The following is a 25,470-nucleotide window of genomic DNA, read 5'->3' on the forward strand; positions in this document are numbered from 1 at the left end:
AATGAATTTTAAAAATTCTACAAATTACAATATGAGAATGCATATAAATGGCTCTGTAAATCGAAAATTAAAAAACTGAGTCGTTTATCTCGCAAAAAACATCAAAAATACCAAATATAACATTCTACTATACACTGGTTTCCAAAAATTAAGGAAAAATCACAAAAATACCGAAAACTTGTTCAAAAATAAGTCAATCCGTATAAAATTTGAATATGCTGTTAAATAAACGTTGCTGAGTAAAACTGCGGTAGACAAATTAGTGACGCTGCAATCGTAATACATCATCTGCTAGGAGCATAAAATTGCATGTTTGAGAGCAAGCCTGCAAATTTCGCTCTGATACTGAGATAAGAAATCTGGGATATCCAATTCGTAACAATGCCCTCTAGGCATCATTTGCCAGATGAACTGCGATGGAGAACTATTGAGAGACTAGAAGCAGAACAAAATCAAACAGAAGTGGCTAGATAGTTAAATGTGAGTCATTCTGTCGTTCATAGATTTTGGCAACAATTTCTAACCACAGATTTGGCAACCAGGAGGTTCAGCCAATCACTACGACAAGCGTCAATGACTGATATTTGCTGTTATGCACGCAAAGGACTGGAACCGCAACTCCGACTCATCTCAGATCCTCCCTTGCTGCAGCCATCGGAAGGTTAGCGTCAACGTCAACCGTGAGTGGAAGGCTTCACAAAAAAGCCTGTACAGGAAGTGACCAGTCATTTGCATGTTGCTCACCTCACGTCATAGAAGAGAACATTTGAGTTGAGCACGTCAGCATGTCCACTGGAAGGCTGTTTATTTACAGAGGACTTTAGGTTTAGCCTCCAAAGCGATAGTAGGCGTTGTTTGATTTGGAGAGAACCTGGAACCCGTTTTGATCCATCAAACATCCGTGAAAGAGATGCATACGGAGGGAGCAGTGTCTGTGTTTGGGGTGTTATCTCTTTGGTTGGACGTACAGACTTACATGTCTTTCCACGTGGAACCGTGAATGCTCAAATCTATAGAAATGACATCCTTGATGCTTGTACGTGTCTTTATGCCGGGGCAATAGGTGATTATTTCCTGCTACAGGACGACAACGCTAGACCGCACAGGAGTCTCATCGTGGATGTTTATCTTCAGCAGCAAACAATTCAACGCATGGAGTGACCAGCTCGATCAACGGACCTGAATACTATGGAGCATGCTTGAGATGCTTTAAGAAAACGTATAGCTTCTCTTAATCCTTCTCTTCAGATCCTTGCCATGCTTTCAACTGCTTTGCGAGAGCATTTCTTACGAAACTGATAGACAGCATAATTGAACAATTGCACCATCGCTGTATGTGCTACATCACTTCTAGAGGAGATCATACTCTAAATTGAAGGTAACTTTCCAATGCCAAACCGACAAAACCGATTTGTTTAGTTTATATGTATGCTAATTTCTGGGTCCATGACACTTAGCCGACGGGACACTTAACCGACAGGACATTTAGCCGACACGGACACTTAGCCAACAGGTCATTTAGCCGACACGGACAATTAGCCGACAAGACATTAAGCCGACGCGGACAGTTATCCGATAGGACATTTATCCGACGCGGACAGTTAGCCGACAGGACATTTAGCCGACAAGGACACATAGCCGACAGGACATTTAGCTGACAAGGACACTTAGCCGACAGGACATTTTGCTGACACAGAGAGTTAGCCGTCAGGACATTTAGCTACTGGACGCTTAACTGTCAAGACATTTAGTCCAGAGGTTACTAAGCCGATAGTGACGTTTAACTGACACGTACCCAAACATTATTTAAACTATCAATTACAAAATTTCTCGACTACTCCATAAGTTCAATATTAAGTCGGTTTTTTCACCTATCAGTAAAATTCATTTTTCGATTCTTAAAGATCTCATATATGATGTTAATTATTGTGTTAATTTAGCATTGTTTGATATGTATTGTGCTGTTTGGTGTACATTGGTAAAATTGAAAAAGCGCTGAAATTTCTCGTCAGGGAATATGAATTAAATTTCGAAAGGAAAAAAGAATTTTTTTAGTTAAGTACGGCGGTCACTTAAATACATTTTAATATGATCTTCAAAAATTATCCGTAAAGCTAAACCAAAAACGAGAAAGAGAAGAAAAAAATGAATTAATGAAAAATGAAATGAAAATTTATACATTTTTAACAGATATTGCGAAAAGTTATTTTTTATAAGTAAACATAATTATAACATATTATATTAAAAATTATACATCGCGACTTTCAAAACATAGTACATATTATTTTCTATTTACATGACTAATCTAGTTAAATCTAGCATCGATAGATGGCACCACATTATGGTGACTTTTACGATGTGACGCTTGCCCCCTCCTTCTGCAGCTTCAGAAATGAATAAATGAAAACCGTAAAGAATATTTTACTTCTAAATTAAACATTATGCACTAGTTTAGGGCTATAAGCATTAGCCTAAGTAAGTATTTTAAGCGAGAGGCGTGGTCAATAAAATGTTACAGAATTTTTATCTCAAGAATGTTGGCATGAACTGCAAATTATAGAGGTCACAAATAATTTATATCTTTGCTTGTCTTAAAAGTTCACTTTTTAAATTTTTTTTTAAAAACAAAATAAAATATATTTGCTAAACTAACCCTCACCACCATATGTTTCTATAAAAAGTATAATTCAAGAATAACAATAATTTTTATTGCATTATTAAGATTTTATATCTTAAGTGACGAAGTCACGCAGTCAGGTTCCTGGAACACATTCCTACCCTGTGTTTAGCAACGTAAGATGGTGTGCATATCTTTAATTTTGCATAGCATATCATGAGAGTCCTAAAAATTTTGTAAAACAGTCCTAAAATATCTGTTGGATGTTGTAGATAGCAATAATGTCATGTAAATTTTGAAGCAATTATAGCGATGAGCTGAAGAAGTTAGATGAGCAATTTATCTCTGAACTACTTGGAGAAAGAGCAATTTTGGCATTGTAATAATCATATCTGAAGCTGAAAGAGTAGATGAAAGCTGCAACTGGATGCTGTGGAAAAGTTCACTTCACCGTCGAAGAGTCAGTTACTTCTTTGCTGTCTGGAGCGCCAACCTCTGCCTTCGGTGTACTCCGTCTAACTGAGCTGGATCCACGTAGTGGGAGTGCTAAGTGGGAAGAGAAAGTGCGGCGCAATCACACGCTATTGACAGGCATAAGAGGGAGGGGCGGGGTTCAGAGCCATACTTTTAGAGGGTTGGTCAAACCGAAACGGGGGGAGGGGTTTACTAACTCTCAAACATATCAACTGCTAGGAATTACAATTTTTTTAAATTAAAAGCATTAAATTTAAATACATATCCAATAATAAGAAATTACAATAAAAAGAAAGCTTTAAGGCATATTATAAGACTAAATTTCCTGAGCATGCTAAACAAAGTAACGATTTAAGTACAATTCAGCATAAACATCGGTTTAATGCCCTCAAAAGTGCTCCTGGCCTTCTGGAGTTATTATTTGCGTTGTAATCATGGCTAAGTAATGGAATGATTTCATTCTCGACCTTGTGGATGTTCTTAAAGAATTTTCTGGCAATTTTGGCCATGAAATTTTTAAATTCTAGAACTTTAAGTTCATTGTGAATGTCTGCATTTCTAATAAACCAATGACTCCTTGTTATCTGCCTAAGAGTGACATTCTGTAAAACTTGAAATTTTTTCATATGTACTGTACTGGCAAAGCCCCAAACAGGACAGGCATAGGTTATAATGGAATGCAATATCGCTTTGTAAAGGAGCAATTTTATTGTCTAAAGATAAAACCGAGTTCCGAGAAATTAAGGGGGCAAGTTTTTGTTTAGCTGCTCGGAACTTATTAATTACTTGTGTAGTGTGGGGCCTCCATGTTAAGCTCCTATCCAACGTAACACCTAGGTATTTTACTTGCGTAGCCACGGAATGACTGTATCATACATCTTAATACAGTGATCGATCTTTCTTTTTCTTGTGAATAAAACTGCAACTGATTTATTCACATTTATTTGTATCTTCCATTTTTTAAGCCAGGCTTCAAGTGTGTGTATGTGTATTTGTAATGTTTGTACTACGTGGTTTAAGGATGCATTTTTTGCAAGGATCGCCGTGTCATCAGTATACATGGCAAGAGTAGTGTATGGGGTATGCGGTATGTCGTTCGCATATAATAGAAAGTAAATAGGACCTGTCAGAGACCCCTGAGGGACCCGGCAAGTATGTTTCTCTGAGTAGAATATGTATTTTTTATAGCGAATGACAAAGTGCCTCTCATAGAGATAAGATTGACTGATGTTTATGATGTACCCCGGTAAACCCGGCGAAATAAGTTTGTAGAGTAAACCGTCTAACTAAACTCGATCGAATGGCTTCGATATATCGAGAAAAAGAGCTCCAGTGCTCTCTTTTTCTTTGAAACCTTCAGCAGTGAACTCTGTCACTCTGTACAGCTGGTGCACTGTGGAATGCTTTCTTCTAAATCCGCGTTGTTGCGGTATTAGGATCTTGTTAATACTGATGTGTTCCAGGATGCGGTCGTAAATGGCCGCTTTAGCTATTTTGCTTAATGTGGATAGCAAACTCACAGGTCTGTAGGAGATTGGGTCATTAGCTGGTTTAGATGGCTTCTGAATTGGCACAACCACGGCAGTTTTCCAGCTCTTTGGGAAGTACCCAAGTGTCAGGTTGATAATTCTACTAAATTTGAAGAGCATCACGTGACACATTTCACGTATCATTTCATTGCCCACTCTATCGATTCCAGGGCTTTTCTTGATTTTCCTTTTCTCAATATATCGAATTATTTCAGACGGCTTAGCTAGACGAATGTTGTCCGTGTGTGGCTGTGAAAAATATAAATTGTTCGTGTAACTAACTGTGCGTTCTGTGTCTGGGTCTGAAATGTTGTTAATGCAAAACTGAGTAGCATAGTTATCAGCTAGTGACTCAGCTTTCTCAGTTTCTGTGTATGCGATCCCGTTTGGGTCGTTAAGGGGCGTAATATTAGTGTAGCACCTTTTAAATTTGGGAACTGCTTTCCAGATAGAATTATCATCATTTGAAAGGCTTTCCAAATGTCTAAACCACCAAATTCCAAATGTCTCGTTTTGTGCATGAAGGTAAGTGTATTGCCTGACTTTCTGGTGTAAGTCATTCATAATTCTTTTATCCAATGGGCAGCGACTTCTCTGCCATCTTTTCCTTGCACGATTTCTCTTTTTAACTAATTTTCTGATTTCAGGATCTCTTGCTCTCTGTTCTAATGGGACTTCTTTGCTATTATTTTTGATGCATTTTGAGAGTATTGGTGAAATTGTCTACTACTGCGTCTAACTCATCCGCACTCTGTGCCGTTGGTAAAGTGTACTGTGTGTTGTTTAGAGCTTTGGTATAATTTACCCAGTTAGTAACAAGGGTTCTTTTGTGTGGTGTGCTATAACCACTGATGTTAACTTCCACAATTACGGGATTGTGATCAGATGACAATTCACATAAGCTCTCAGTTTCAGTTGGAGCATTGATATTGTTTAGTAGGAAGAAGTCAATGATGCTTGCATTATCAGGGTTATAGCGTGTTGGGTGCGTCGGAGCTGCAATTTTTAAGGCCTTATTGGCGAAATTGTTTACTATGTATCCGTATTTGCTGCATTTATTGAAGTTCTAGTTTCTATGTTGTGCATTAAAGTCTCCACCGATAATAATACGTGTGTTTAACTTGGATATAGCCTCTAAATCGGCAAAAACATTCTTTTGTGCTCTTGCTGCGGGTAGATAGATGGAGACGAAAGTGATTGTTCGTTGAGTGTGTGGTATGATTGTGATAGCTAGAGCCTCAATGGCAGAAAGCTGTGGTAATGTAGTTTCGAAGCGCGCGATGAAGCGCTTGATTAAAATCATAATTCAACCAGAAATTCTGCCAGGTCTCCTTGGTCTGTCAATTCTATAACTCTCAGAGTTGCAGATTCTGAGACTTTGCTGTGGGCCAAGCATGATTTCTTGTAGGAAAATAATATCTGTGGAGTACTCCTTTACAAAATCCCTAAGTTCATTAAATTTAGCGGATAAGCCATTTGCGTTCCATGTAACTATTGAGATATTTTCCACAGAATTAATCGCACTAATCATTACTTTCTCACAACATTTCAAAATATACAAAAAGGTCTATCAACATTATCAGTATGAGCTTTTAATTTTGGGACATATTTCTTAAATATCTGAGTCATCTTACTGATGTTATTATGTCCAAATATTCCATGAATTTCTTTTAAACATTTAAAAAATTCAAATATCTCTGAATTGCTAGAATTTTTAAGTTGGCATTAAAGAAGTTATCATTTTGTTTATTATTCACATTTGCATTTTTATTAATAAGCTGAGGAAGTTCAGCATTTGAGGGATTTTTAAGGTTTTTGTCCGCTACCTTATCATCAGTTTGTTCATGAGAGTTTGACCGCATTGCTGTGCGAAGCTAAGTCCAGGTTTCACTGTACTTTTCTTTTTGTTTGCAGGTTTATTTTTTGGGAATGCAGGGCACCCACGATAAGACGATGGGTGTTTTCCAGCGCAGTTTACTCACTCCGGTTCTTCTGTTCTGCCTTTAGTCGGGCATTCTGAGGATCTATGATTTTCCGCACACTTAACACAGCGCGGCTGAAAAAAAGCAATTTTCCGACTAGTGATGCCACTTTTGGCAGTTGTGGCACTGCGGGATTTGATTTTTTGAAACATGTTTTTCCACGGATACAATATAGAGCATTAAGTCCTTTAGATGGAAAATATCTTCTACATTAGCAATTTGCATCAGCGTAATAAGAAATAGAGGCATTGGCGCTCTTGTGCGATGTTTAGTGAGTTGTGCTACTTTCTGCACTGTAAATCCTCTATCTGATATTGTCTGGGCAATTTCTTGCTTATCGGAGTTCGAAGGTAGTCCTCTCAAAACTACCTTTATTGGGCGTTTATATTTTTCATTTATAATGTAGTGTTCCACAGCTTTTTCCTTGAAGAGGGTAGTTAAAGTCCTGTGATCATCAGGCGTCTGCGGGAATATTTTGAGAAACTCTCCGTTTATTTTACCTAGAAATTTTGCTTTAGTTTGAGCAGCAAGTTGCTTTAAAAATTCGCCAAATTTTAGCTGTCCAGGATTGACCATGATTGGGGGAACGTTAGAAATTTGGGGGCAGTAATATTATGCTGAATTTCCTCATCCTGAGGTGCATTGCCAGTACTATCAGAAATTTCTACATCATTTTCACTATCTTTTAAAACTGAAAATTTATTTTGCACATCAATAATATTTTTAGCTTTTTCAACTTTTAACTGTTTTGCCGTTTTATTCGGCATTCTAAATCCCTCACTATCAACTACATCAATAGAGCCTTCAACATTTGATTTACGTTTAACAGTTTTACTGTTAGAGTTAGCATTAACTTTCTCCTTATTCCTAGCAGAGATATTAAAGTTAAGAATGCCTGCCGTAATAGCCAAACCGCACTTACCTCTTAAAACATCCGCCTCGGCTTTGAGTTTCTTCATCAGCTTCAGCACGGGTTCCGAAATCGTATCCACATCCGTGACGGGCCTCTGTTGGTGGTAAGTCTTCAGAGCACTTTTAATTTGGTCAATTTGTATGTCTATAATTCGAAATTCTGGATCGCATAAATTCCAGGGGTAATTCCACGTCCAACACGGTAGAAGCAGTATTACTAGCCACTTCATTGCAGTCGTTATCCGTAGGGTTAGCATCCGCAGGAACGCTTTCGTCCGTGCAGTTATCAGAATCGCCGTTAGGCAAAAAAGCACTTCGGATGTCTCGCTCATAGCGAGTACCTTCATCCACCAGGGATCAGGACCGAAAGTATTCAGAATTTTCATGACAGGGAAAGGAAATTTCATTAGTGGGAGGAGCCAAACGATTTTGTGAAGGAAAGAATGTAACATGATGTGATGAGTAAAATAGTAATGAAACGTAAAGGTATTAGAAATTTGAAAGCATTTGGGAGAGCGAGATTGGAAAATTAATATCCTTAAGTATACAAGAAAAAAAATATTAATGATGTGAAAGTGTTCAAAAGAACCCAGTTGATTAAATGAAAAAGCTTTATGGATAATTTTTGAAGATCCCACATTAAAATGTAATTAAGTGACCGCCGTACGCTAAAAATATTCTTGTTTCCTTTCGAAATTTCATTCATATTCCCCGACGAGAAATTTCAGCGCTTTTTCAATTTGGCCAATATACACCAAACAGCACGATACATATCAAACAATGCTAAATTAACAAAATAATTAAAAGCACATATGAGATTTTTAAGAATCGAAAAATGAATTTTACAGATAGTGAAAAAAATAACTTAAATATTGAACTTATGGAGAAGTCGAGAAATTTTGTATTTGATAGTAAGTTTGAATAATTATTGGGTACGTGTCAGCTAAATGTCACTGTCGGCTTAGTGTCCTGTTGATTAAATGTGTTGACAGTTAAGTGTCCCGTAGTTAAATGACCTGACGGCTAACTCTCTGTGTCTGCAAAATGTCCTGTCGGCTAAGTGTCCTTGTCGGCTAAGTGTCTTGTCGGCTAACTGTCCATGTCGGCTAAAAGACCTGTCGGTTAAGTGTCCTTGTCGGCTAAATGCCCTGTCGGCTAAGTGTCCGTGTCGGTTAAATGTCCTGTCGGCTAAATGTCCTGTCGCCTAAATATCCCTGTCGGCTAAATGTCCTGTCGCCTAAATATCCCTGTCGGCTAAATGTCCTGTCGGCTAAGTGTCCATGTCGGCTAAGTGTGCCTGTCGGCTAAATGTCTTGTCGACTAACTGGTGTCGGTTAAGTATCTCGTCGGCTAAGTGTCCGCAACCGCTAATTTCTATAACATCATAAATGTCTGATTTTTTTTTTCGTGGTATTTCTGTTCAATGCACATTTCTCAAGAGAAATTTTAACATCCTTTTTTATTCTTACAGATTTCAGCATATTATTACCACGATTCTGTCCGAGTTCTTCTAAAAAGTTTAGCGTCTATTATTAAATCAACGCGGTTTCAGCGATTTGTGAAAGGAGAGCCTCGAGACTGTCTTCAAATCCCTCCAACACCTCTTCCTGGTGGTGAAACTTTAGCTGAATTTTTTAAACGAGTGAGTAAGATTATAGCATTAGATCTGGTAATTCTTAGCAAATGAATGTATAGTTACAGCTCCTTACTTAAATTTCATTGATGGCATTACTCACATATATGACTTCAGTGTAATTTCTCAAAATACCTTTTTTTTTCGGGGGGGGGGGAGAGTACACACAGAAATATCTGCGTAAGGTTAGGACTGCTGCTGTGGAGAAATTTTTAAGAGAAATTTTTTTGTGTTCACATTACATATTTGAAACTCCCCAAAATGCCTCTGAAGCCAGTCTGTTCGCCGGGATTTGAGATTGTATTATTAAATTATAGCAAAGCACACAAGGGCTATCTGCTTGAAGGGAGGGATGCCTTCGTGGAGGACTTTCTAAGGAAAACTGGCTCGTATACATGTTACACACGGGGAAAACCACGAAAATGCCCATGCAGCCCGCCCGTTCGCGGGATTCGAACCTCGGATCGAACTACCAGTGTTCAGCGTCTTTACCGCTCGGCCGATGGTGGGCCTCGCCGGGATTTGAACCCAAGTTGATCTTGAAAGCAACTACTGTAATATAAAGTATTCATAACTGCTTGACTATTCATCGTTATAGAATGTAATCACACAACATCTATTTTATTTTATATCTATTTCACCGTATTCGAATCTTTCTTTATTTTGGCAAAATGTTTCTCGAAATTTTAAACATATTCAGCGTTATTTAATTAATAATGTGATTGGTTTTAATCAACTAACCTATTTCGATTGTTTATCACAGCGATTATTATTTCACAAAAACTCCGTGTTGAACATCCGTTGAACAAAACGTTTCCTTTTGTGAATCGTATTATTATGATATAAATATCAATAATTTAAATCCTTTATGACGTTCATATAACTTAACGGAACGTTCGAAAAGAAAATGAAAACTTGCAATATCAATTATTATATCTTAGTAATATAATGAAAATAGAAAATACTTTTTTTCAGCACAAAATAACCTCAAAATAAGCAATCTCCGATGCAGAAAGCCATATAAATGAAAGATGGTAATCGTCGACCATCTTCAATCGTTGGCTCACCAATGGCCAAGCGGTAAAAGCCCCTGAGCACCGTTAGCTAAGCCGGGGTTCGAGTCCCGGTGAACAGGCTGATTGCATGGGCGTTTTTGTAGTTTTCCCAAGTGTAACGTGGATACGAGCTCGCTTTCCTTAAAAATTCATCCACGGGACATCCCATCCTTGCCGTGTAGTGCCAAAAGGCGGAGTAACAGAATAAATAAGTAACCATCATCCATTAACTTCTTTGCTTTAAATTTGAATACAATTGATTTCATATTCAAAGCAAAGAAGTTATTGTTTTGCTTTAAATTTATTTAAATTCCTGTACGCGTATTTACTCGGAAGTAAAACACTCTTCTTTTGCTATCATTTTTGTTCTAAAATTTGGTAGAGTCTTATAATCGGGTACTTTGCAAAATGAAGTTGCGGAATGCGAGGAAATAGTTTAATTATCATACTATAAAGTATAATTATACAATTTAAGTACTAAATTAACACCGAATGGGTTACCGTATATATGAATTGCATAATTATCACTTATTATAGTACCCATGTCTAATTGAACAATTACAGTTTAGACCTGCAACAACTGTACTGGTTAGTGGCAGACTCGGAAACAAATTGATAAAAATGTGTCATTAAATTTTCTTTTTACATTGTACAATAATGTTGTACTTAAGTAGGTTACTTGCCTTTCATTCTAATCAAATATATACGAATTCTAAGGAAAACCATTCTTTAATCAAATATTCATCTACATTTTTATTTCTTAAAATTTACCCTCAGTGTAAGTTTCGTTCAGTTTTCTTAACGATATGCATTGTTATCTTTCGCAGGGAATTATAAATGATGGAGTAACAGGCAAAATTCAGTTTGATGATTCCGAGGAGCTAATTAAAGGCGAACGAAAAAATTTGTCAATGGTTATTGTTGAATCCGCAATTTCTGGTTACAAAATAGTAAGTACTCTAAATAGTGATTATTTGTCCAAAAATATACTTGTTTGATACATTAAAAGTGAACATAAAAATGAACTAACGCAGCAATTTTATTTTCTGCAGTAGCAATTTTAATGGTCAAACTATCTTAGTATGATAATTGTTTCCAAACAGTGTTTTAAAATATACTTCTTGAGTAAGAGATTATTGGCAATGAATAAAATATAAACTTCTAATTTAATTTCTTGGAAAACGCAAAATGAAAATATTACCAGTACATAAAGGTCTTCTATTTTAATCTTTTTCCTCATTGTAAGTTTTTTTTTCTGTTTTTCAAAAAATATAATATACCATTTAATACTGAAAAAAAAATAGTTCTCTAAGGTTAATGAAACAGTGTAATTGAACGTTTACTTAACAAGCATTAGAAAATTTTGCCATGCGAGAAGCCATTAAAATGCAATATTTTTTCGTCATAAAAATTAACAAGCTAGAGCTTATATTTTATATTCCTTTTCCAATTGGATGCAAGAAAAAATATTTTGCCTTCTTTGTTCTTGAGTATTTCACTGTTTCACTACACTGCTATTTTCCAAACATTTTCTTAAATTATTTCTTTTCATAAACTTGAAATAAACAGCCATTAATTACATATTGGGCCATCTAGAATGTGTTCATTTCATAGGCTTATATTGTTTAAAAAACTATATATTTGAAATTTCTATATATTTATATGCATGTTACTATTACATATATATTTATACATACATGTTTTAAATAAATACATATCCATGCATTTATATACATATTACTAGTATATATATTTATATACATGTTTTATATACATATGTATCTATATACTTATATATACGTTTTATGTAAAGGCTACTACTACTTATATTTACACATATGGTGTTTATTCTTGTTACTACTTTTGAAATTTCTTGGTAAGAAAACTCTGAAGAGTATAACGATTTTAATAACAGTATCCAGCAGCTTTATAAATAACGGGCTTTCAAAAGATTGTGCTACTGTTCTTTTTTAGAATATTCCAAATTCTTCAAGATATTCTTAAAAATTTAAGCTTTCGATTTCGAGAATATTCGCCAGTGACTTCCAACTATCCTAATGTTCAAATTAAGAGAATTGTCACATTTGGTCAATTATTTCGAGAAGTGATGGAAAGATTTTAATGAAACTTGGTATGGACATACGTATATATAATTCGATTTATAATACAGGGTGATTATAATTAAAGTTGCGATTTCAAAACATCTAACTTTAGAATTACAGGTCACAAGGACTTGATATTTTACCCGAACAATCCTGAGGTAATGGAATTTTGTTTGGCGAAGGAAAAAAATAATTCCAAAATTTGTCGATAGAGGGCGCTGTCAGTGCTCACAGTGCTGTTGTGGATGCATAGCCGAAATGAAACAACAGTCTCCAATGATTTACGGCAATTTTATTAGCGAAAAGACAAGGATGCGTATTTACAGAGAAAACAGCAATAGTGACAGGAGATGCTTCACGAAACAAACACCTTACGGGTGATTAATACATAAATTGTTCGATTTTCTCTCCTCCTTGTTCCGCTGCTAATTGGAAGCGCAAAACTGCATGTTTCACAACATATAGGAGGTTATCTGTGCTGATGCTATGAATGTGGTGCATAATACTTGCCTTCACGTCGGCCAGATTAGCTATCTGCCCACTGTAAACAACATTTTTCAGATATCCCCAAAGCCAAAAGTCACACGGGTTTAAGTCGGGACAGCGTGGCAGCCACGCTGTTGGAAAAGGGCAGCTTATGATTCTATTACCTCGGAAATGAGCGATCAGCTGCAGCAATCTTCGGTATGACGATTAGCAATGTTCGGAGGAGCTCCATCTTTTATGGATATAGTGCGATCCAGACATTAACGTTGCTGAAGTGCCGGAAGGACATGGTTACGCAAAAGTGCTTCATACCGCTTGCCAGTAACTGCGCAGGTAACGGGACCCGCAGGTGTGATCTCCTCGAAGAAGAACGGATCGACGACAAACGCTGTCGTTATTCCGCACCACAAAGTGACCTTTTCAGAGTGAAATGGTAATGGCTGTAGCGGGAACAGATTCTCGGTCTCCCATATCCTGCACTTTTATTTACAGAACTGCGTATTTACAGAACTTTGCAAATGGAACTGAACTTCGTCAGACCACAGAATGTTCCAAGCCCATTCATTATCCATTTCCATCCGGGCAAGAAATTATAGTGCAAACGATTCACGTGTTTCCAGGTCAGCAGGATTAAATTTATCTATCATTTTTCGCAGGCCATATATGATCATTAGGCCGAATTTTATGCCTTTTAATGTTCGGAACTTCCTGATAGCTTTAACTCACAGTCACCATTCTGATAGGAAAGCTTCACGAGAAGGGCACGAACCTTCTTCGTCAGAGTCATGATGAAGCACTTAGGCAAAATATTATGTGTGTCGTTAGTGCTCTGCATTATCTTAGCCATGTCTGCAGTGCGTATATTACATCTAGTAATTTGCATACCAACAGCAATGTGAGCCCGGACAGCGCCATCTATCGGTGTATTTTGAAACTTTTTTTTTTCCTTTTCCAAACAAAATTCCATTGCCTCACGATTGTTATAGTAAAATATCAAGTCATTCTGACAAGTAGTTTTAAAGTTAGAGCGTTTTGAAATCGCAACTATAATTATAATCACCCTGTATATCATCTTCATCATATCATGTAAAATTTTGTATTATCAGTTTCATCATATAGTATAATATTGTATCTCACAGAACAGTCATAGTACACATGACACATCGAGCGTAAAGGTTCATTGGCGCAGGAAGGTTTAAAAAGACTGACGTTTCAAGATCGAAAACAAAAGGAAGCCAACAATGAGTATGCCTCCGCTCTTTTACAGCTCTCACAATGTAACATCATACTCCAACTATCGCTGTATGCTGCGATTAGCTTGCAATATGCAAGCTGCATCCGGCTTTCATAAAATGTGGTGCTTCTGTGAGCACTTCAAGTAGGTTGAATATTTCACAGTGAGTCCAGGAGGACAGCTTGAAGGTGTGGGTAACTTCATATTGTAAATAAAGGCAGTTTGCGGCTGCTTTCGTACTTTCAATTCAGTCTGTGCTCTCGTATTTTCAATTTGTTTAACATATTAAATATGTTCAAACAAATTTAAAATTAATATTTTGAATAAATATTTAGTTAATATTACTATTTTAAACATGTAACAATTTAAGTACTTTTAAATTTAATATTTGAAAAATTATACTAACAAAAATTTAATATTTTTAAAATCATAAGAAGTACGTAGTTACAGAAAATTGACAAAAAAACGTGATACCCTTATTTGAATTACCATCTTGAATAAGAAGCATTTTTTTTTCAAGAACATTTTAAAGCAAATTTTAACTGAAGGAAAAAGTCTTTAATTATCGTCTGACGTGTCTCTTGATCCTGAATCTTAAGCAAAGCGCTATGGATCGAATTCAGTTCTTGAAAGGCTTTATCGCCTACAAAGAAATTTCTAAATGTGTCAATGCAGTAGATAGCATTTTGAAAACAAGGTGGAGTTATTTCTTAAATTTCTTCTTCATCCCCGCTTTACGTATTCCTCGACTAAAATATCTAATACCAGTAGTTTTCAATCTTCTTCGTCCATAATCACAGTTTCCTTATCATTTTTATTGTCAACACTTTCACTTGACTCTGAGTTCAAAAATCCCTCTGTAATGAAGCAATTTTTAATTGATTTTGATTCTATTTGAGTCCAGGCAAGTGAAATTATATTCATAGTTTTAAGAATATTTAAATTTTACTGCATATTTCCTGTAGTTATATTTTGATGAGCTATTTGAATCAACTTTTGCGTGTAGTCTGTTTCCGAATTCTTAATGACACTCAAATCATAAGATTGTACTACACTAGTGCAACTTGCTGTGAAGAAAACAAACTTTCACATTTTGCAAAAATCTGTTGTTTGAGGATAGGCGGTAAACTAATCCATAAAAAGTTAAATTTTGAGGTTTCCTATCCTCGTAGTTTTGTCTGTTTTATTGAGCCCATTCTGTAAAAATGTCCGTTGTCATCCATGCTTTCTTAGTTGCCTGCCGTCTGATGATGCCAAGATATGTAAAACTGATTTGCCTTTATTTTTAACATTTTCTTGTTTATAAGATAATTTTTACATGGATTTTAGATGGCATTGGTCTGTCTTGTGATTTTGGAACAACTCTCATACGGTTATTCATTTTTTTGTAATGATATATGCTTTACTAATTTTGCTACTATTGTCCCAAACCTTTATTGCAAATCGAATAGGGTATTTGAAATTGCTTAGCTTATGTATGGAGTTTGATAAATATTACCACTGAATTAAAGCAGCTTACAGCGCATATTTCGGGTTACGGCTAGTCAAGAATTTGATATATTCTTTTATTTAAATTGTTTATGTCTTGTGTGTGTAGGATGAAAAATATGACAGTCAGAATGAAGTTGAACTAAAACTAAATCATTCTGAATAGGGATTCCCTCTTGGGAATATCACATTCCTGCGCTTGCTTTTCTGCTGTCAACTCGCTATCTGTCTACAGCTCTTTCTGTTCTCGGGACAAATGTGATTAAGAACATGTAAGCATATTGCGGCCATTACGTTATGTAATGCATATTAAAAATTACTTCTCAAAAATTTTTAAAAAAATCTGAAAGGTTTCAGATCTTAAATTACATCTAAAGGAGCGTTTTTTTTTTAACGTTTTGTGTGATACCTTTATTTAATAAATATCATGTTCTACGTACTCAAACCATAAAATTCAGTTCAACAGTAATATCACAAAATAATTTTAAAATGAGCATATCTTTAGAATTTTTGATACAGAGTCTCGTGCGCTGGAGATAAAAATGTTTTTTTTTTTTTTTTTTTTTTTTCGTACAGTTTTGCCATTGCTCGCTTTCAAATCATTTAGTTTGCTAATCAAAGATTCGTTGAAGTGTTACTAAATATGAAATCGATATTAAAACGATTTTCAAATGCAAGTTAGAGCTTTCACATGCCCACATTCTATGGAAGATTATGTTATTCAAATTTTGATAGCTCTAGGTACCGTTGTTTTATCACAATGCGAGAAACATACATACATTCATGCAGATTCTTCATTATTTAATTTCTTTAAATATAATACAGGGCGATAATATTTCGTGGCAACAATTTGAAAAATGAAACAACGCTTATCGTGAATCGACGCAAAATGCCAAGATGAAATCAACAGTCCTCCTGCGCAAATATTTAATATGGGAACAACGACTATTAACAGCTTTTATGCATCATTACTCCTCAAATTATGTCCTCAACGATTTCTAAACTATTACAGTACTTTCAGTCGTCAGGATCTACCTTGTCTGTTTAGAAAACTCTGCTTCACGGAAATATTCGTATACAGAATTAAAATAAGTATGTTTAGTCTTAGCTGCAAGTTTTAAGTTCTTCAACGCGATGCCTGCGCTTGTGTAACAAATTCGGTGCCCAGTATCTAAAAAAAAAAAAAAAAAAAAAAAATGCTTTAAGATCAGTTGGAGTGTTTATCTACAAAGCGATTTCGTAAGTGTTAAAAATCTGCGGCATTCCAATGCTTGAAACATCATTCATAAGGTGTTTGGTGTATTTAATTACGGCAAAGCACACTAGGGCTATCTGCCTAAGGGGAGGGATGCCTTCGTGGAGGGCTTTCTAAGGGAAACAGGCTCGTATACACGTTACACATGGGGAAAACCACGAAAACGCCCATGCAGCCAGCCCGTTCGCGGGATTCGAACCTCGAACGGAACTACCAGTGTTCAGCGACTTTACCGCTCGGCCGCTGGTGGGCCTGCACGTCAGTCTTAAAAAAATTTATTTACAAATCCTTTCATCTATTCCATATGTGTTACTGGATTGGCCAAATGTTATTCATTTATTTCCGATTTCTAAATTTTGATTTGTATTTCGAAAGAACCAAAATATTTATTTTTTTCAACTTAATGAGAATTAAATATACTTATTCAGAGATAAGTAATTGACAAAAACTCTAGAAGCTTTCAAGTTTGCATGATGTTTTCGTTTTCATTTAGAATTTTATAAATTTAATGCGGCTATTTTATTACAGCATTATTAATTGTTTTTAAAAATAATTAAAAGGTAACAATAATATTTTATTTACTTTGTATGCTTTGCTATTTCGAATTTTGTGGGTACATTGATTAACTTCCTAACACTGTTTAGAATTAACTGTATTAATCATTAATTAGTGCAGCTGGAGATACTTTATATAGTGATTAATCAGAAATTTGCAGTTATTTAAGATTCTTTTGAGCTTTGAATACGTAATATTCGTTTTGTGAAAATATCAAATTAAAATTTTATAGTATTAGAAATTTGAATTCAGAATTTAAGTTGAATAAATTTAGTAACGAATTCTAAAATTTTTGAAATATTTCAATTAGGGAAGGTTATTTAAATTTAATGTAATAATAATTGCAATTTTGAATTATTTCGAGAATGACGTGAATAGAAAACATGCATGGAATAATGCATGGAATTTTCATTCGATTTATATTCATATTTCTTAAGTAAAAAAACTTGTTTTATGCTAAAATTTATGCTCTGATATGTACTGATTTATTCGAAAAATATAGTGAATGCACAGAAATTAAAGATTTGCACATCCCGAAAAATGAGAAGTATTAAATATGTACGAGTATTTATCCATATCTTTGTAACAAGTGTGTATTAACAAAATAAGTAAATAGTTATTAAATTACTTATAAATTTATTTGGAAATCAAGGATTTATTCATTTATAAACTCCTGTAATGTTACTGTAAAGAAAGCTAGTTATTAAATACATCTAAATTTATAATGATTATAACTATTATCTAAATATATATAAACACTTAACATTTAACTGTAAGCATAAGTTGAAACTGTATTGACAAATATATTTATAAATCTATTTAAGAAAGAATTGTTCGTACTGAAAAACAATCTGTTAAAAGGTGTTCTAAAGTATAGTCTCTGAGATGCGTACTTAAGTAGTGAAGTAGAAATTTTACAATGCGTATTGTTGAAATCAAGGGTAAAAAAGTTTTTGATATGTATTTAAAGAATTATTTCCTTGCATTTCATAATAATTCAGTTACAAGTTTTTAATAATAATAACAAACCTCCCTTTTTTATCCCTTTCGAAAACACTCACAGAAAGTTGAGTACATGGAAATCAGAAATCAGTAACAGTATTTAACGTGTTTCACTATTCAACTAAAAGGTGCTCTGATTTGAAAACAACCGAACAAAGCATTAATTATAGAAAGACCACGATTTTTTATTTAAAAACTGAAAAGCAGCTAAAAGCTGAAAATCATCTCATATTTGAAAAGTATTTCAGAAAGAAACTCTGTAAACAGAAAAGAAATATTTCATAATTTTAAGATTAATAATACAATAAACTTTGATTTTAATTTTTGTTATCGTTAACCGAATAAAATCGAACTACCTTAATATTTCTTTCTAATGTAGTTAGCGAAAACTTGTAAAAACATTTCATTCAAATTAAAACTCTTCTGAGCAAACAGTTCTGAGAAAAATATAGCACTTAATTCCGGTCAGAATGAAATGTTGTTTAAAAATATATTCTTTCACATACTTAGGACTTTGAAAGGTTGTAGAAAAAGAAAATATATATTTATGACTTCAAGGCAGTGTAGGGGGGGAAACCATGTCGAGCCTCTTCTTTATTTCCCACTTCCATGGTTCCAATACAACGTTCCGCTCGGCGTAGAATAGACCTCCTTGCTAACCTCTTTGCTTTCCATTAGACTCCATCAGTGGCCAAATCCTTCTAATGGAACACTTCCTTGCCTTCCTTGGAGCGGACACACTTCTATCTAATACTGCACCTCCTCCTCGTATTTTAGTCATTACCACTTTACTTTCCAGAACGTTCTACACCGCCAAATTACACTAAATTTAAAAAAAAAAACTTTGTAACAATTCTCTAGTTTACTATGTGGGTGCCAATTGTAACACCTTGAGTAGTTTCCATTAACTTTGCCATGCCAATTATGATAAAACCAAGGTGTTTCATTTATCCTGAGCCGTGAATTATCACCACCAGAATAGTTAATCATCAAACAAACAGACACAGAATTAAAACACTTTAAAGTCATTCTACTTCACCATTTGTGAGTGATTAAATTAAAATATACAGCATAAAATCACCAGTCAACTTGAACCTAGTTTCAATATAAGCTTCTTTTTACGAAGGATATACAGAGTGAGTATGTTTATACGTTGTTAGAATGATTTCGGGGCTGCTTAATTAATGTTTAAACTGTAAGGAGTATTTTTTTTAAATGTTAGGTTTGATAGCATTTCTTCTGCATCATGATTTCCATGATAGAAAGGCTTTTTATAAACTTTACCAGGGGTATTGACTTTCATTCCACTTCCATTACTTCCCAGAGTCCATCAGTTGTGGCAGGTTTGCCCTTAGAGGCACAAGAGTCCTCAGATGAAACTTCAAGTGACTTCATAGGAATACGTTGAAAAGGTATATATGCAATACCTATAGTCATCAAATTTTCAAGAAATGCAGTGGTGGTTTTCGGAATATGATTTATTGCTTTGTCATGATGAAGTTTCACTCTCAAAACGATTGGGACAAAGAATTTCTTTTCTAAATATTGAATATTAAACTTTTTCTTGATATTATATTGATTTTAACATTTTTTCCCACTCTTCTTATTTTTAACTTCCCACTATAAGAGAATCCTGCGACGATCATGAACTTTTTACAGAAACTTTGGTTGCGCTGACGGAGCCAGGTTTGTACATTTTTCTTTTCATTTTCGGTAACAAATAGACCTTTTTTTTTTTTTTTTTTTTTTTTTTTTTCAGTCATTTGCATAAAACCATGTTTCATCATAGGTCACTATATATTTCCACTTATCACATGCTAAACAGTTTTCAAACAGGTTCTACAAATTGTTCTGCGTTGAGCCGCATGCCTCGGCGAAAGCTGTGGTGGAAATTGTGCTTTTTAACTTTTTTAAGTTGCAAATCTGGGTTTATTGTTTTATTTATTGTTGCTACAGATGTATTTAAAGATTCTGCAATTTATTTCTACGTCGGCGGATTTTCTCTTGTTACAAATGATCTTAGTTTAGAAACATTAGAAACAATAACGTACGTTTTTCGTGCAATCGTTTAAAGCAGCGGTTATCAACCTTTTAACTAACGCGTACCATCTAAACAAAAATTTAAAGTCTTTAGTACCACCACTACAAAGTACTACTACCACCACTCTTGAACAAAGCTCCGATCGCATACATTTACGAGTGTTAGAGAAAAACCTCAATCAGGATGTTGGGGCTTTAATTTTTGAATTTAATAGTTAAAAATACTTTGCTTCTTTGCGTACCACCTATTTTTCTCTTGCGTACTACCGGTTGAGAACCCCTGGTTTAAAGTCTTCTCTCTATGTAGAAGTAATGACTGACGGTTTTTTGTTTTTCCCCCTTCGGATTAATAATATTGCTTATTTTGCACTTAGAAATTTTAATCCTACGCATTTCACAACGATTTGGAATTACAGAATAAGGCTATTTCTCTTCGGAAAACGCAAAAACATATCCTTCAATCCATAGATTGTTTACATACAAGATTTTGAAAGAAGAATAAATTTTAAAGTAGCAAACGATGTCGTTTATTTCAAATAATATGCTGTTTCCAGAAATTTTTATTCCAAAACATTTGCCTTTTTTGAATTCTTCATCGAAATTTTTCTAAAAATGTGTACCCTCTGTAGATTCAGAAATTTATGTCTAACATATATGGAGACTGCAAGATTATGTAGATCACGACAAAAACTTGAAGACGTAGTTACCAAGCGGATCTAATTTCTAAAGTAATCCCAGCAAGAAAAGTCTTTTTTTCCTATAGAAAGGGTAGGGAAAGCACTCGAAATCTCTCATAATCCTAATCGTGAAATTCTACGCTTTAAAATAGTAAAACTGCTTGCCACTCAAAATTTAAATATACTCTGGTGTGAGTGAACCCCCGTTGCGACAAGAGGCAGAAAGAAAATAATTAAATTAGCATTTTGTTATTAACACTTGAACATAAATGTCACGACCGTATAAAGATGTTCATTATATATATATAAACTTAAAGCATCTAAAGTTTACATATGCAAAGGTTATAGCAACTGAAATAAGCTGAATAATTATAAGAACTTATTTCTATTGTGAAACACACGAGATGAGGACGAAATTTTGAAATAAGAATTTGCTTTGTGCTTACTGAAAATTATTGAAAAAATTGCTATCTCATGCATGGTATGTATATTTGTGTGGGCTTTCTAAGTGCAAATTATCCATGCGGACTTTATTAGTGTCATATTTTAGCTGTGTGGCCTTTTATCTATGTGGGTATTTTTTTATGTGGGCAATCATGGCTGTATCTTTCTTCTATGAGCTTTTATCTGGTCACCTTTATATTCGGGCAGGCTAGAAGTACAAACAAAGATGCATGAATCAAACAGTCGCGTCAGCTCGTGAATGTTTAAATCGGTTCTGAAAATTAACCAAACTTAACCCTGCAGGGTAGGTTTGATTAACGTAATTTTCTCCTCTTGAAACAAAATCATCGGTGATCATTATTATCAGATTGAGTATAATGTTCCAGCTGTTATACTAGGTGATTTATTTGAGGTGTCATTTGCAACAGAACGGATGCATTCTCAAGGGAAACTGGTTTCTATTTACGTTGCATATGCGAAATCGATGAAAACCTATGCAGCCTCTTCGCTTAGTCGTGTTCAGGACAGATATAGTCCATCTGTCTTATCCATGACTGCATGGATAAGACAGATGGACTATATCATAGGCGACCGATGTACTTAATGACATCCTAAACTGGAAAATAGCATAGGCAATAAACCTTTTGTAGTGATGCGTTTTTGCTTTCAAGTTTGAAAGATGGAGATTTTACTGACTACATTTTGTTCCCAGATCCAAATTGTTACTCCAGACGTCGTATTACGTAATTAAACCAAACAGTATAAAGATTACACCTTGATATAATCTTGTGTAGTGTCTCTTGCTACCCTGCGAACAATACCAGTATTTCTACTTGGTATCTGATTTAAGTTACTGTTCGGTAACCACGCAACACAAGAGAATTTGTGGAAATGTTACAGCTAACACGAAGTTGCGCGAATTAATTGTCCTATCTAATACAGCTATAAAATCCTGAAACATTACTTTTCTAACAGAAAAAATCACTTTTTAACAGAAAAAATCTTTTTTCTGTTAAATTTTTTTCTTAATTAATTATTTATTAAAATTTCTGTTAAACTTTTTTCTGTTGTTCTTGTTTCTGTTTTTCTTGTTGTTTCTTTACTTTCTAACAGAAAAAAATCACACAAAAGTCTGCATTGCTATCAGTAAGCTTGTAAACTTACAAAGCCATTGTTCCTTTCAGATTGGATCCTGGACTGGAAGACGAATGTTTTGGTCATCTGCAAGCCCAAACCTTCCAAAAGCTTTACCGCAGATCAATGAGAAGCAAAAACTTCGAATTACAACTCTAATTGTAAGTTAACACTCATAATTAATGGAATAATAAGAAAAAGTGCCCCGCAATTTTTGAAAATAAATAAATATTTTTCAACATTTTATAAAATTTAGTAATACGCAAACGTACAAGTAACGTAGTTATACATATAACATCCCATAGATTTTCTGATATGCAAGATGTAATATACATAATTCTATACATATTTATTTTCTGTTATATTGTCTTGCATGAAAAATATTCAAATAGAAGTATTTATTTAATCAATGTAATTCTTATGCAGCTTTTTTATTAATTTAAATCTGCAATTGATCAGGGAAAATCATCATTTTGTTTGCGATGTTTTCCCTGTCGCTTTCCATTATTTAAATTAATAATAATGAAAATAATAGCCAGATTTTATGTTAATTAACCAATTATGATTTGAATCTTTATTATAACTTCTTCTTTCCATAAACCTCACTAGTATGCAAATTAGTTATAGAGTATTTAAGCTGAGGGTTTGAATGTTGTGGAGTTAGACCTTTTGATCGTCTTGCTTGTAGATCATGGCTTATCGTCAGTTCTGCCAAATTTTATTCCGGCTTTGGCCATTTTGCTAGCCGATGGTAAATATCCGCCGTTAATTACTTGAGCCAGCTTAAGCAGATAATTTTATGTCTAATTTCAGACTACGTTACTTAAATTTGAATTTGAATTTATATTATTTTAAATACCCTCAATTAGAGGAGTTTCATTCTGTAGCACAAGTAGCTACTTCTGTTAAATTTCAAGAGTATAAAAGGTTATTTTAACCTTTGCAAAACTTTTAAAACTTTACAAAACTGTCATTTCGCTTCAGACTAGAGCGAAAATCGTCAGTATACGAGGGTCTGGAAGACATTGATTTTATCTTCTGCTCAGTTAGATCTCTACATGGTAAATATAGAGTCCTGCTTAGTTGCTCTAACTGTCATTTTAATTTTTGAGCTTTTCCTGAAATCTCTCATTTCCCCTTGCATTTCCTCGCCAGAATACAAATTAAGTAGGTGGACCAAGAGTATTTAAACGGTTGGAAATTGAAAGGTTAGACACAACTGGATTTCGCTAGTGCACGCGTTTGTTATGTTTTCCTCCAGCTGTTAATCTTAGCAGCGGCTACGCATTCTGTCCGTCTAGTTAGTATATCGCAAGTGCAGGTTTCTGAGTTAGTCTGTTAAATTTATTTGAATTGTGTAGTCTAGCACTAACCCCATACCTTTTACATTATTGTCATCTTTTAGGTTCTCACCGCAAGGGGACGGTATTTCTGTGTAAGCATACATATTCGTGTCTTTTGTTATTCAGTTTGTGATAAACAAAGGGTCTTTCACACCCTTTATCTGTTGTGTTCATCTTTATGCCTGTGCGAGAAGTCGACAGATACAAACCTTAAATAGATCTAGTTACCTTATCACGCTTGCTAAATACCTTGGACCTTACAGTAATAATAATAATAATAATAATAAATTGTGAGATTAAATTAACCAATTGCATTCACATGCAGAAATTTCCTGACCTACGTATGCAGCTAAAACTGAAAGATCTTTGAATGTAAATTGCTCAATTAATCAAATTCAAATCTCTAAAACTATTAATATTTTTAAAACTGCTAAAATTGCATTGCAGTGATAATTAACAGTCTAAAATTAAGCTCTATAATTTTACAGCTGTTTCATTAAATAAAATTAAACCATTTATGGTAGCCAAGGAGCATCTATTTAAATAAAGACTAGTAAATATTGATCACAAAATTTAAATTATTATATCCCATTCACTGAACAAATAATTCAGTTCAAAAGTATATTGCTGGTTGAGGGCAGAAAATAAGTAACTAGGAAAACTAATAGAAAACAAGCGAAATATTTACTTAAAACTATAAGATTTAACCATCTTTGCTATCATGCAATGTGATTAGATCTTAGCGTCAAAACCTGGCGACTTTTCGCACAGGCGTGAAGAGGAACACAACAAAGAAAGAGTATAAAAGCCTTTTTATTAATCACAACTTTTTAACAGAAAGGCACGGACTTAGTGCATATAAGAGCACCAACTACTTGCAGTGAGAACTTAAAGGTAATTTAACATAATATTAAGAATAGTGCTAGACTACACAATTTAAGTTTAAACTTAACAGGCTGACTTAGAAACCTACACCGGCGATATACTAACCAGACGGCCAGAATGCGTAGCCACTACTAATAATAATAACTATAGGACAAAATAGCAAACGCGGTCCTCACTAGTGAAAATCACGCTGTCCTACTTTCTTCGTTTCAACCGTTTAAATACTCTCGTTCACCTACTTAATTTGCATCCTGGCGAAGAAATGCGAAGGGAAATAAGAGAATTAAGAAAAGATACTAAAATTAAAATAGCTGCTTAGTAAAACTAAGGAAAACCTTACAGAACTAAAAATAAATAAGAATGAAAATTATCCGTCTTCTCATCTGTCTTTATAAATCTAGCTCTAATTTAAAAGTAAATCTTACTTTTTGAGACTTATAATAAGACTGAGTAAGTCATATGGATGCCAGTTACTAATATACACCAGGACAGCGATTCACCATCTGAAGAGGATGAAAAAATGTTGAGGCATTGAATATGAGTTGCAAACTCAGTACTCTTGCGGCTATGCTAGCCTTCATTTTTTATTTGCTATATACTATAATCACGTATTTTATGCATTT

At 34.5% G+C, this 25,470-nt stretch overlaps 1 protein-coding gene across 3 annotated transcripts in view; it reads left to right on the forward strand.

The window, feature by feature from the left end:
- The window catches only part of LOC118202236 (glutamate receptor 1-like), a 148,647-nt gene that overhangs the window by 45,018 nt on the left and 78,159 nt on the right, over positions 1 to 25,470 (forward strand). For 2 of the 3 annotated variants that reach the window (XM_085808075.1, XM_085808077.1), the window contains exons 6-8: positions 8,986 to 9,156; positions 11,030 to 11,152; positions 22,670 to 22,780. In XM_085808075.1, coding sequence (XP_085664201.1) covers positions 8,986 to 9,156; positions 11,030 to 11,152; positions 22,670 to 22,780 — 405 coding nt within the window. The remainder of the gene's footprint in view (positions 1 to 8,985; positions 9,157 to 11,029; positions 11,153 to 22,669; positions 22,781 to 25,470) is intronic. The other variant, XM_085808076.1, reaches the window with a different exon arrangement.

The sequence above is a fragment of the Stegodyphus dumicola genome, chromosome X1 (genome assembly GCF_044657685.1).
Source record: "Stegodyphus dumicola isolate Sdum_Otavi_A_Nest chromosome X1, ASM4465768v1".
Taxonomy (NCBI): domain Eukaryota; kingdom Metazoa; phylum Arthropoda; class Arachnida; order Araneae; family Eresidae; genus Stegodyphus; species Stegodyphus dumicola.